Source organism: Equus caballus, chromosome 9 (assembly GCF_041296265.1).
Source record: "Equus caballus isolate H_3958 breed thoroughbred chromosome 9, TB-T2T, whole genome shotgun sequence".
Lineage (NCBI taxonomy): Eukaryota > Metazoa > Chordata > Mammalia > Perissodactyla > Equidae > Equus > Equus caballus.
The window spans coordinates 77046885-77059618 of record NC_091692.1 but is presented as its reverse complement, the minus strand read 5'-3'; the positions used below and the strand labels follow the sequence as shown (position 1 = coordinate 77059618).

General features: G+C 40.3%; 1 protein-coding gene across 3 annotated transcripts in view; it reads left to right on the top strand.

Annotated features, from left to right (window-relative positions):
• The window catches only part of SAMD12 (sterile alpha motif domain containing 12), a 383753-nt gene that overhangs the window by 29053 nt on the left and 341966 nt on the right, over window positions 1-12734 (top strand). For all 3 annotated transcript variants that reach the window (XR_011421372.1, XM_070221753.1, XM_023648892.2), the window contains exon 2: window positions 10395-10573. Coding sequence is in view for 2 of the 3 variants with exons in the window: in XM_070221753.1 (XP_070077854.1) it covers window positions 10395-10573 (179 nt within the window). In the remaining variant the exon portion in view is untranslated. The remainder of the gene's footprint in view (window positions 1-10394; window positions 10574-12734) is intronic.

Genomic DNA, 12734 nt, shown 5'->3' with positions numbered 1-12734 from the left:
GTTTTGATACATGTATAGTATCATGTAAACAAAGCAAGATGTAGAACGTTTCCAAGAAAGTTTCCTCTACCCTTTCTGATTAAATCTTCTTTAGTCTCCATTCTGTTGTTGAGCCCATCTACTGAGCCTTTTATTTGGGTGACTATATTTTCCACTTCTAACGTTTCCATTTGGTGGTTCTTTGTGTCTTCCATTCCTTTGCTGTGACTTTCTATTTCTTGGCTTAAGCTTTCTATTTTATTTTTTTGTTTGTGTCAGGTATAATTAGTCATTGAAGCGCTTTTATCACGGCTGCTATAAAATCTTTGTCAGATATTTCTGACGTCTCTGTCATCTTTGGTGTTGGCAGCTATTGGTTGTCTTTTCTTATTTAGTTTGAGATCCTCCCGGTTCTTGGTTATGAGTGATTTTTTTTATTGAAACTTGGATATTTTTATTTTATATTATGAGTCTCTGGATCTTATTTAAACCTTCTAGTTTAGCTGGCTTTCTTTAACACGACTTTGTCCAGTTGGAGTTAGAAATCCAGGTTCCCCACTCTGCCTCAGTTGATTCCTGGGAAGTGGAGCCTCTTTATTTACTGAGTGATGGTGAACCTCCTGACTCACCACCAGGTTTCCTTGACACCCTCCACCCCCTGGGAAGGAGGGGCTGCTTCTTATTGTCTGGTGGGTGTGGAAGTCCAGCATCTCGGCGTCAACTCAACTAACATTGCAGGGGTGGAAAGGTGGCCTCGTTACCAGTCGACAGAGATGAAAAGTCTGGGCTCCCTACTTGGCTTTCTTGGATACCACTCCCTTGGGAGTTTTGGGGTACATTATTACAGCCCGAAGAGGGTGGGAGTCTAGGCTCTCCGCTCAGCCTTTGCTGGAATGGGTGGTTGGGTCACATTTTTTCTGTGATGTTTGAGTAGAAGGGTTGTTGTCTAAAAGTTTTCTGTCTTGCTAGGCTGTTCTTTCATGGTCCTTTGACTAGATAAATCAGGCTTTTGTTGTCTTATTTTTTGTCTGTACCCTAGGCTATTTCTATGTTGTGGGCTTCTTCAGCTCCAAGTCTGGAGTATATTAGGCAAAAATAAAGCCTGAGGAACTTTCTCCCATGTCATTTCTTGAGTCTGAAAGTCCCTAGATGGTCTATCGTCTCTCTACCTTTCAAAGTCATCTTATGTTTCTCTTATGTATAATGTCCAGGGTTTCTATTTTTTCCTACCAGGATGAATTGAGAAAAGTATGTCTAGTCTATCTTCTCAGAAGCATTCAAGAGGCACTGTTTTATTTTTAAAAAATAAGAAAAAATGAGATGACCTGTAGTAAAAGAATGTATTTTTTCATAATAACTCTAATTTGTATACATGGATATATATATGTTTGGGCACTGATTCACAATACGAAATCTGTTTCTTATCGTATCGTGATTAAAAATATTTTAAAGTCAGCAGTGTAGACCACCTCTCTCTCTCAATCTGGTGTTTGCATCCTCGGTCTAAAGCTTCATAGAACCTCTGAGGGTATCTGCCTTTGTATTTTCTTCATGAATAAGAAGAGTTAATGTTTGCATGCCTTGGAGAGAGATTGTCCAAAGCCTTTCCCCACTCTACTGATGCTGAAATATGTAAGTTAAACATTATTTTAATTTCTGCTGTATTTAGATTGTCTAGTCCAGATATCATGGGTAGGAAGGGTAAACATTCACTGTGGTCATTACATTTAAGTAGCCTTTGGGGAACGAGGTTCTCTTATGACAAGCTCTTTTACAAAGATGAAATCATCTCCGTAGACACATGAGCCAGAGTGATGTGCCTCGTGCAGCTCGGAGGAGGCAGTGTCCTGACACAGCTGCATGTAGTCTAAATATCTAGCTGGAAGAGAAGTCATCCAGGCCCAGCTCTGGTGGCCACACGATAGTTGTCAGGGATACCATTGGGCAAACTTTTGAGGATGATAGAGTGTGTTTTTTGGGTCTAACTTTTCACGTTCCATGTTATTTCTTACCGTTTCTTCTCATTGGCAAAGTGCCTTCTTCCTCTCCAGCCTCTTCTTGTTTGGAACAGGGGAGCCATCTATGACTACTCAGTTACAGACTTGCTGGGAGTGGGCATGTCATCTTTTAATGCCTCCAAGTTGCCCATCTGGAAATTTGTGTTTTTAACTGTGTTCTTTTTGATAGTGAGAAAAGGACTCCATTAGCTGACTAAGGAGAGGTTTGGAAGTCATATTCTGTCTCCTCGTAGCCTGACCCAAATCTTAAAGTCAAACATAATTTATCTCATTTAAATTGCTTGGGAGTGCAGAATAATTGGAAGCTAGTTGCTCAAAGACCCATGAGTTCTTCCTTGATATTGTTAGCGTGGAGGTGGCTGGGGTTCTTGGACTCTACTCTGGAACAGGGGCCAGCAGACTTTTTTGTAAAGGGCCAGCTAGGAAATATTTTAGTCTTTACAGGCCATGTGGTCTCTGTCACAACTACTTACTCTGCCATTATAGCACAAAAGCAGCCGTACACAACATATAAATAAATAAGCATGTGTTCCAATAGAACTGTATTTATGGATGTTAGCATTTGAATTTCATATAATTCTCAGAGATCACAAAATATTTTTCTTTTATTTTTCCAACCATTTAAAAATGTAAAAACCATTCTTGACTCATAAGCCATGGGAAAACAGGTGGTGGGCTGGGCTTGGCCCATGGACCATAGTTTGCTGACCCCTGCCCTAGAAGATGTCTGCTGGATAGGTTCCTTTGCCCAAGGAAACATTGTACTCCGTGTCCACTAGCTTAACCCAATCCTGTGTTCCTGAGACAGTTTCTGGTACATGATGTATTTTTGTGTTAAAACATTAGTGATCTAACACCTGTGAACACATTCCCATTCATTCATGCAAAGGGTTATTATGAGTCATCTAAGCACATTTCTGGGCACCAGAGGCCTCCAGGTAAGTAAGAGAGTTTTGCCTTCAGCTTTTCACAGTGTCATCTGGATTGATGATACTTCTGATAAGTGTTCTTGATAACAGCATGTGTTCTTAATGTACATCTTCCTTGGTAAGATATTACTGTAGTTATACAGCTTTCTAAGTCATAATGGGAGTAATGAAACCCAAGCAAAACATTCTGGTTGGGCTTTCAGTTGTTTTATTTTCTTCTCCTTAAGGAAGAGGTTAAAATGGAATTGTGTGTCAGTTTGGAATGTTTTATCTGACAGTTATAGAAGACCTGATTCACCATGGCTTAATAGATAAGGGATTATTTTTCTCATTTAGCATCGAGTCCAGAGGTAGGCAGGTAAGAACATAGTGTGAGTAGCCCAATGATGGCAGAGCCAATGTGGCTCTTGGCCTCTTGGCTTTCTCATGTCTGCAGCCCTATGGTCACAGAACATCCCAAGCAGCTATAGATATTACATCTGCTTTCAAGGTGGAGGGGAAGGGTGGTCTTAATATCTGTTCTCCTTTGTCAGTTCCAGAACTGTCTCTTTGTGCATTAAACTTCTGCTTAGGTCTCCTAGACAGGAATCTGTCCACAGCCATTTGTAGCTGCAAGGGAGGCTGGGAAACTGAGTATTTTCTTTGTAGCCATATTGCAGAAGGTGGCAAGGAGGAGAGTGTTGGGAATGTTTAGCTGACTTAAAGTGTCTGGTGCAAAGAGAGGCCTTTTGTGATTCTGAGATTACTTCTAGAGGGTGGTGCTCTGCTGAATTTGAATCTAGAATATATATCCATTAATTAAACCCGTATTTGGAGAGTGTCTGCTATGTGTATATTACGTATGAGAGAGATATGAAACAAGAGCCCTGTCCTTCAGGAACTTCATCTCTAGCTAGAAGCAAGACATATACAGGAACTGTATACAGTCCGTCTCGATTCTAATAGCTAATGATGGGGATTGGAGTGTATTTGTTTCTAAGGTTGTTCGTTCATTAGCAACATTTACTGGGTGCTGACTATGTGTAACTGTTCAGTCTTTGCAGGCACACAGATGAACAAGACTGTCTCTGTTCTAAAGGCAGTCAAGTAAATCAGTTTCAGGACAGCTCTACATATTTGACTTAACATATTTTTGGTGAATTACACAGTTAGGTTGGAAGTAGCTTTTATGTGCTCTTTTGAAAAACAGGGATGTGAGTTACTCATAAGAAGGGAATGGTGGTGAGTAGGATTGACTCAGGATGTTTCCATCGTACCTCTGCTTACTCTGTAAACAGTGATTGAGCACTCACTGTAGATTAACCATGGGCTAGGCTCTGGTTTGTAAAGCTCAATGAGGAGGAGTCACTTATTTCAAGGGCCTCCTAGTCAGAGACTAGGCAAACATGTTGATAAATATTTGCAATGCATGATGTAGACACACACAGAGAACATATCTTCTAATAAGAAAAAGAGATAGATTGTCAACATTGCTTAGGATATAATGGGTACAAAATCAGTTAAAGCTTCATAGTGGAAAGAAGAGAGCATTTAATACTTCCTGAAAGAAAAGAGTGTTTAATAAATGAGGGAAAGGAAGAGTGTATTATGTCAAAAGATCAGTTCTGTCAAAGTAGAGAAGCACAAAACATCTCAGGAGCTGCCAGCGGTTTCTGCCTGATGGTAGTGGAGGTCCCCTTGGTGCAGGAGCCAGAGAAGCCTAATGGGCTATTGGGAGTATTTTCACAGCCTCTGTTCATGGCCTAGCTCAGAAGAAGGGAACATTCAACTTGAACGAGTCTCTGTCCCTTGTTTCACTACAGGGAGAGTGGATGTGGGTGGGGATTGGAAGGACTGGGAAGCTGGGCGACTTCTTGACAAGTAAAATATACTTGTTTTTGTGAATGAATGCAGCCCAGCACATTGCTCAGCTCTTCTCGCATCATCTTGGGTAGATAGAATGAGGCCTGGCACTTCTGAATAGTCTGTCACTGTGACCTAAGTCACATCGGAGTGGGATCTCTCAAAGGTCACGTTCAGGAGGCCCCAGGCTCACTTCCAGCAATTGCAGCACCTCTTCTGCCAGTCAATGGGCTGGGGCCCGTTTTGGAGAACATGCCCTTTCCAGGAAAATTCTAAAGTAATCTGATACTATTGATCTGTCATTATTGTCCTTTTTAAAAAAAAAAAAAAAATAGAAAATCATCTTATGGCTAAAAATCACCATGAAATTATTGAAAAAGAAACTCAAACCTTTGAATAAAGAAAATGTTTTTAGAACTTCTCTTTCCATTTTTGGAGCCAGGAGGAGGAAAAAATGAGAGTTTGGGTTTTGTTTTTAAGTTTTATTGTAAAATATGTATATAACATAAAATTGATCATTTTAACCATTTTAAGTGTATGATTCAGTGGCATTAGGTATATTCCTCTTGTTGCGTAACCATCAGCACTATCTATCTGCAGAACTTTTTCATCATCCCAAAATGAAATTCTGTACTAAGCAATAATTCCCCATTTGCCTCTCCTCCAGCCCCTGGTAACCACTGTTCTACTTTTGATTTCTATAAATTTGACTACTCTACCTGATACAAATGGAATCGTAACAATATTTGTCCTTTTGTGTTGGCTTATTTGACTTAGGATAATTGTCTTCAAGGTTCATCCATGTTGTAGCAGGTATCAGAACTTCATTCCTTGTTAAGACTGAATAATATTCCATTGTGTGTATATACCACATTTGGTTTATCCATTCATCCATCAATGGACCCTGGGGTTGTTTCTACCTTTTGGCTATTGTGAATAATGCTGCTGTGAACATGGACATACAAATATCTGTTTGAGCCCCTGCTTTCAATTCTTTTGTTGAATTACTGCATCATATGGTAATTCTCTGTTTAATTTTTTTGAGGAATTGCTATACAGTTTTCCACAGCAGCTGCACCATCTTACATTCCCACCAGCAATGTACAGGGAGTAGGGTTTTGCACATGAAAAAGAGATGGTGCTTTCAAAATGGCATCTCAAAACAGTGCTAAAATTTGTGCATTTGCAGTGAAATATTTTCCTGTTAACTTTTAAAAAGAGCAGTATTTGTGAAATCTGTTTTGGTTTTTAACTCTTCATTTTGAAGAACTCAGAATGAGCAACATTAATATTAAGGTGACAGTGGCAGCACTTCAGGTAAAGACCACAAACAGCCCACAGTGTCAGTTTAATAACTAGAAATCCATAAGACACGAGTGGTCAGGGAGGTCAGGGAAATATGAAGAGGGTCTCGAAGCCAACCTGTGAACTGCTAGCCCATTAAATTGAGTAAATAACTTTAGTGGAAACAAGAAAGGGCAGTGATGAGGACAGAAAGGAGAAAGCAAACAGGGACATGTTTTACAAGATGAGCAAAGAAATGGAGGTCACAGCTTGTAAGAGGCCATTTGAAAGTTGCTTGATTTGTAAATATTAGGGACATGAAATTTCAGGGAAAACAAAGCAAAGCCTGTCAGAAATGGTTTTAAATAAATAAACTGAAGCACAAAAACCTAAATCAACTTCTGGGTTTGTAGGCAAAGAGGGAACAGCTATGGAGGATTAAAATATTTGTATGAAGAAGAAGGGTATGTGCGTCGAAAGTCAAAGCACCATTTTCCACCTCATGTTTATAGATATCTTACATTTTGAATGCTAGGTATTTACTAGCAGAGAATAGTTTCCTTTTGATTTAAGGCATGATCGTGTAAAGAGAGGAGGTTGCTGGTTCATTCAGCAGCTGAACAAATGTTTCTTAGATGCCTATTATGTGCCAGTTCTGGACTTGGGAGTGGAGATCATGGAGATGTATAAGGGGTGGAGCCTGCCTCAAGGAGCTTGCAGTTGTGGTAGGCGAGGCAGACAGATCAATCAAGTAGACATCCTCAATACTGTAAGAAGATGAAGTATCAGGGTGCTACATTCATGGAGGGAGTATAGCCAAAGGTTCTTACTCTGGTAGCCAGAGACTCCTAGAAGGCTTTATGAAGAGGTCTGAACTGACATGTGGGCTGAGGAGGAGTCAGCTTTCCAAAGAAGGAAGTAGGATTCGGGTGGAGTAGAGCCTCTTTCTAGGAGGAGGGACCAGCATGAGCAAGGGTGAAGGAAGTACAAGAGTCTGACTGGGTGGGGAGGTGATGGAGGAAGAGAACAGGAGATACTGGGAGCTATCAGCAGCTCAGTGGTTTTCCTAGGCTGTGAGTTTCAAGGCAGGAAGCATCCAAAGATCATGCTGGAGAGAAAGATCAAAGTTATACATTTCTCTTTTCCTCATTACTGTCTAAATCTGTCCCATGCCAATCCCCCAGCTCCCTACGCAAGCACACCTTTTTTTTAATAATCACAATTTTAGTACATTTAATTGAATATTCTTTGTAAGTAGGCTATTCTTTGGAGATGGGGAAGCTGATTGATGTTAACAGTAATTAGCTTCATGCTCTCATAGGTTTTGTTCTCTTTCTGCCACTGCCTGAATTGGGCATTGTGGTTGATTCTCCAGCATTCACTCTGCTCTTGGCTTGTTGAGTAGCAGCAATGTGGTTTGGGGAATTTACCTTAGCTGAAGGTCAGCTGGTTTAAAGGTAACCCTATCTGCACTGCCAGGGTTTTAGTTCACTAACGGGTGTGTGATTCACTTTGGTCCAATGAGAAAAGATGAAAGTTTGGAGGAGGACTTGGGGAAAGAGAACCATAGTCAACCAAGCTGTCTCTGTTGCTAGGTGAGAACTAGAGCTTGTAGATCTGGGTGCCATGAGGGAACTCAGGCTTAGGATAAAAGTGATGTTATGGATAGCAGAATGGAGAGATGGAAAAAAAATATTGGAGTCCTTGATGACACTGTTGAGCTGGGAAATCAGTTAACTCTGACCTTTTTACCATTACTGGGCTTCCTGTCCTGAAAGCTAATAATTTCCCTTACTGTTTAATTCATTTGGGTTTGTTCATCTGAAACTTGAAATCATCTGCATCCTAAATGATACGTATTCTTTCTGACCTTCAGCAGACACCTGTGTGACTTTTTGTAACTATAACTCTTAGAGCCTCATTTCCTTTCTCTGTGAAATGAATATAATTGTCTCACAGTTTTTCATGAAGATTATTTGAGATCCAGCCCAAAGCCTGGGGGAGGAGGCAGGAACTAATACATGTTTGAGTCCCCTACTATGCACCATGAAATAGGCTGGTCTTTGGTTTTTAGGAAGCGTAGACACTTGAAGAGAAATTCAGATAATTTCCACGTGAAATGGTATAAATAAGGTCATATGCACGTGGACCTTTGTACAAATCTGTTTAAGACCATTCATACAAAATTTGCTGAATACTGTTCCAGGCACGTGATCTAACATGGGATAGGGGCAGGTGGGGGTGATGTGGAAGAGGATTAAGGGAAGGCATATCTGAAGAAATGGTATTTAAGCCGAAACCTGAAGGATGAATAGCAGTTAGGTGAAGAGTGGGAAAGTACATTTCAGGCAAAGAAACATGAGCAAAGTCCAGGAGCTGTGAAAGAACTTGGTGTGCTCAAGGAAGTGTGTGGTCAGAATGGAGTGAACAAGGGATAACATGGTGGGAGATGAAATTGGAAAGGTAGAAAGGGGATAGATAATGTAGGGGCTTGTTGGCCATGTTAAAGATTTTTGAATGATCTAGGTGTAAAATGAAGCCATTAGAAAGTTTTAAGCAGAAGAATCTCACAAGCTGACCTATACATTTTTTAATGGGATTTTGGGGGTCAAGGGAGGAAGAGCACTTGGGCTAGTCAGCAGTCTGGGTGAAAGACGTGGGTAGCTTGGACCAGGGGGATGGCAGTGGAGATGGAGTGAAGTAGGTGGGTTTGAGCAGCATTTTGGATGTAGAACTTCTGGATCTGGAATTAGATGGAAGGGATGTGGTGAATCATGGAGAGAGGGATGTCAAAGATGACTCCAGTTTCTGTGTGAGTAACTGGAGAAGACTGGAAAAGGCAACTTTTTTTTGGTGTAAAAAAGGTTCAGTTTTGAATACATTTGAGATATCTATGATACATTGAAATTAGGATGTTGGGTAACAGTTTTACTTATGTCTGAAGCTCATAAGAGAGGTCTACCTAGGCTGGAGCTAAAATTTGAGAGTCACCAGCAGATTGATTGTATCAAAAGTGATGGGAATGAATGGTACCTGTTAAGGAGGGAGTGGAGAGTGGAAAAAGAACACCTTACTCACTTCTTCTGAGAAGCCTTCCTTCATCTCTCAGATGTAAAATATTCTTTCAATATAAAGAGAATATTTTCTGGTAAAGAGAAGAGGAAACCTGACCTGGATGGGGTGCTGAGTAAAGGGAAGAATTTATAATCGCAGGAGTTCGTTGAAGGGAAAGAATGCTGACAAAGGGGAAAACTGAAGATGTTGGGTAAAAAGAGATTATCAATGAAATAAAGTTATAAGGGAGATGGGAGGGGATTAAAGTTCTGGCCTTAAATCCTCTGAGGCCAAAGGGAAGGGAATAAAGATGGGAGTTTAACTAAATTTGAAGAGTCAGGGTCATGGGAAGGTGAGATAATTTACTACTGGAGACTTCAAAACACACATATGTGCTGCGTGTGCATACACACACACATATACACAGCTGGTGGTTCGTGGAGGTCATCTAGGTGGAATGTATGGTTCCTATAACATACACTATTTCTTTGATGATAATGGGTATGTAGGAGAGGTTCGGTAGGTATTTGTTGAATGAATACATATCCTCAGAAAATAGACTTTAGATTTTATTTGTGGGGGTGTTCACGTTAGTGGATGTGGAGAGAGTAAGATATGAAAAATCAGAAGCCAGTAGGCTTAACTCCCTTGAACCCTTCCCTGTGATCTTTCCTTCTTGTCCGTATAGCAGTAATAACTGTTTTAAAAAATCACTACTTCCTTTGTCTGCCTCTTCTATTGGATTGTGAGTTCTTTAAGGGTAACACCTGTCATATATAAATCCACCTTTCCAGTATCTAACCCAGGGATGGCACATAGTAAGTGCTCAAGAAATATTTGTTGAATGAATGAAAGAAGTAGATTTGAGTGGATACTTGAAGACTAGAGAATATTCAGAAGAAGGAGGGACTGAGCACTTTTCCAGACGAAGGCAGAGAGATAAGCTAAACTGCAGGGGTTGAAATAACTGCGTGTGTAGGAGGCACTAGCGAAGTTGCCTGATTTGGTATTCTCGTCTGTGATGTGGGGTTTAGTAACTCGCTCAAGGTCAGACAACTTGGAACTGATGGTTTCTGGATTTGCACGTAAGTCTTTCTGACTTCAAAGCTCAGGGTTTCCCACTATACCATGCTCCCTCTTCACCATATTATTTCCCATAGTTATGACACCACCACTCAACTGGCAAATGCCTCCTTTCTTCCCACTTAGGCCACATGAAATATTGTCTCTCTTGGACACCTTGTTTATATGATTTGTTTTCTGAGTTATGTTTTTTCCTCTTTCTTAGCTCTCCACTGCGGCTTGAATCCACGGGGTATTGATCACCCTGCCTGTGCCGAAGGTATTAAACTGCAAATTGAAGGTGAAGGTGTTGAATCGCAATCCATTAAAAGCAAAAATTTCCAGAAGGTGCTTGACCAAAAAGGAACCCCCAAGCGACTGCAGGCAGAAGCTGAGACGGCTAAGGTAGGTAATAATCCAATAAATTAAAGAGAGTCTGAAGCTGCAGCATTGATATTTTGTGGTCCAGCCTCAGAGGAGAACTGATAGTGCTTTCACTAATTACCATTGCATCTTCAGTTAAATGAAGGCTGCTCCTTGATGATGGGTAATAATAAAGGGAAATATTGGCTATGTCCCCTTTAGAGTGGGATTGAAACACATTTGTGGTCAGTCTCGTTGCATGAGGCTCTGAATATGGTATAAAAGGGGCTCTGGAGAAAAACTCCTTGGTCTTAAAGTTGAAAGGTTTGTTTGCCAGGCTCAGATTGATCACTTTATGATATTGGGCAAGTCATGTGACTTCCTAAGCCTCAAATTCTTCCTCTATAGAATGGGTATCATAAAAACTACCTTCCCAATCATGTTGAGCAGATGAAACAATACTGTGCATGTGGGAATTTTGTAAAAGTCCCAGTTGGCTGTGTGAGGAAGAGGGGCTTTTGCTGACAAACACTGTTAATAGCAACTGACATTTTGTTAGATATATACATATATTCCAGGTACTGTTTGAAAGACTCTTGATGTACTGGTTTGTTGTGTCCCCATGACAATACTGTGAGGTGGACAATGGTAAACAGGAGCCTAATTAATGAAAGATATAATTGTTCTGTTTTGTTGAAGGATATTTTGTTCTTTTTAGTCTTTAGCCTAGATGTAGGTACAAAACACACCTTGGTAAACTGGGAGTTGGAGGGTAGATGATTCTTTAGTAAGGACAACCTCTTTTAAAGGCTTTCCACAGTGTAATTAGAACTATACATATTTTTGTCTGCAATCAGTGAAGATGTCCGTCACTATAGGGGCACAGTGTTGAAGATGTTCATATTATTGAGAGAACTAGTCTTCATATGGCATTGGTTTCCCCCTTGTTCATTCCCTGCAAGGGAATTTCCTTTCAAATGTTTGAGTCAATGCATATATGCATGCCTGGGAAAGCAAATGTTGTAATCACCCAAGAAAAATATTCAGTGGAAAGGTCACTTTGCTGTCATGCAGTAACCACCTCCCTCCCCCCAAAAAAATAGCTTTCAAAATCAAATGTGAATTTTTCTGCTTTATCTACAGCTTTTTTGTTTGTTTGAGGAAGATTAGCCCTGAGCTAACATCCACTGCCAATCCTCCTCATTTTTGCTGAGAAAGACTGGCCTTGAGCTAACATCCATGCCCATCTTCCTCTACTTTATATGTGGGACGCCTACCACAGCATGGCTTGCCAAGTGGTGTGTAGGTCAACACCCGGGATCCGAACCAGCGAACCTCGGGCCACCAAAGCAGAGAGTGTGAACTTAACCACTGTGCCACGGGCTGGCCACTGCTTTATCGACAGTTTTGAATAGTTACCATTGTTGCTTCCCTTCTTTAGTGTGGATAATTAAAGCTGATGACCTTATGTGTGTGTGTGTGTGTGTGTGTGTGTGTGTGTGTGTGTGTGTTACAGAAGTGGAGAATGATTAACAAGAAAGATATTGCAAATATTTGCACTAGGTATTTTAGCTGAGAGAAATTGCACCCCACAGGAATTTGGTTGATGATCACTGAAGTTTGGTTTGTGAGCAGAGTTAGAAATAAGGGAGCCCTATTACGACATCTAAACCTCATCAATCTCTGATACTGCACAGGAATCTTGAAAGAGTAAGGGGAAAAAGTCTTAAGGGTCTTCTTTAACTAGCGAAATAAATAGACTTTGTCTGAGTAGGATCTTTTCAACAGGATGCTTAAAATATTAAAAATTAGAGTGGAGAAAAAGAAAAATTAATTATTGATATTTGTCTGATTTTAATTCAACTTAAAACATTTCCCAATTATCTTTTATTTGCAAAACAGATGGGTAATATAAAAAGTTTGATTCAAACCTGATACAATTTGATGACTTCTGAATCATTTGGAATATATGGTATTTTAGTAAATCCTGAATTTTCATGTTGGTAGCACTTGCCTTTGCCTCTGGATCATTTTGTATTTGCTTTGCTGACAACATACTTCACTGAGAATGTAGTAGTCTAGAAACAACTTTTCCTCAGGAATAGATCCCGTATTGGAAACCAGATTCATTTGAGTTTATCTAGATCATCCACAACAAAACCCCCAAACAAATGGGGTTGAAAAGGTGATTCTGAGAGTTTTC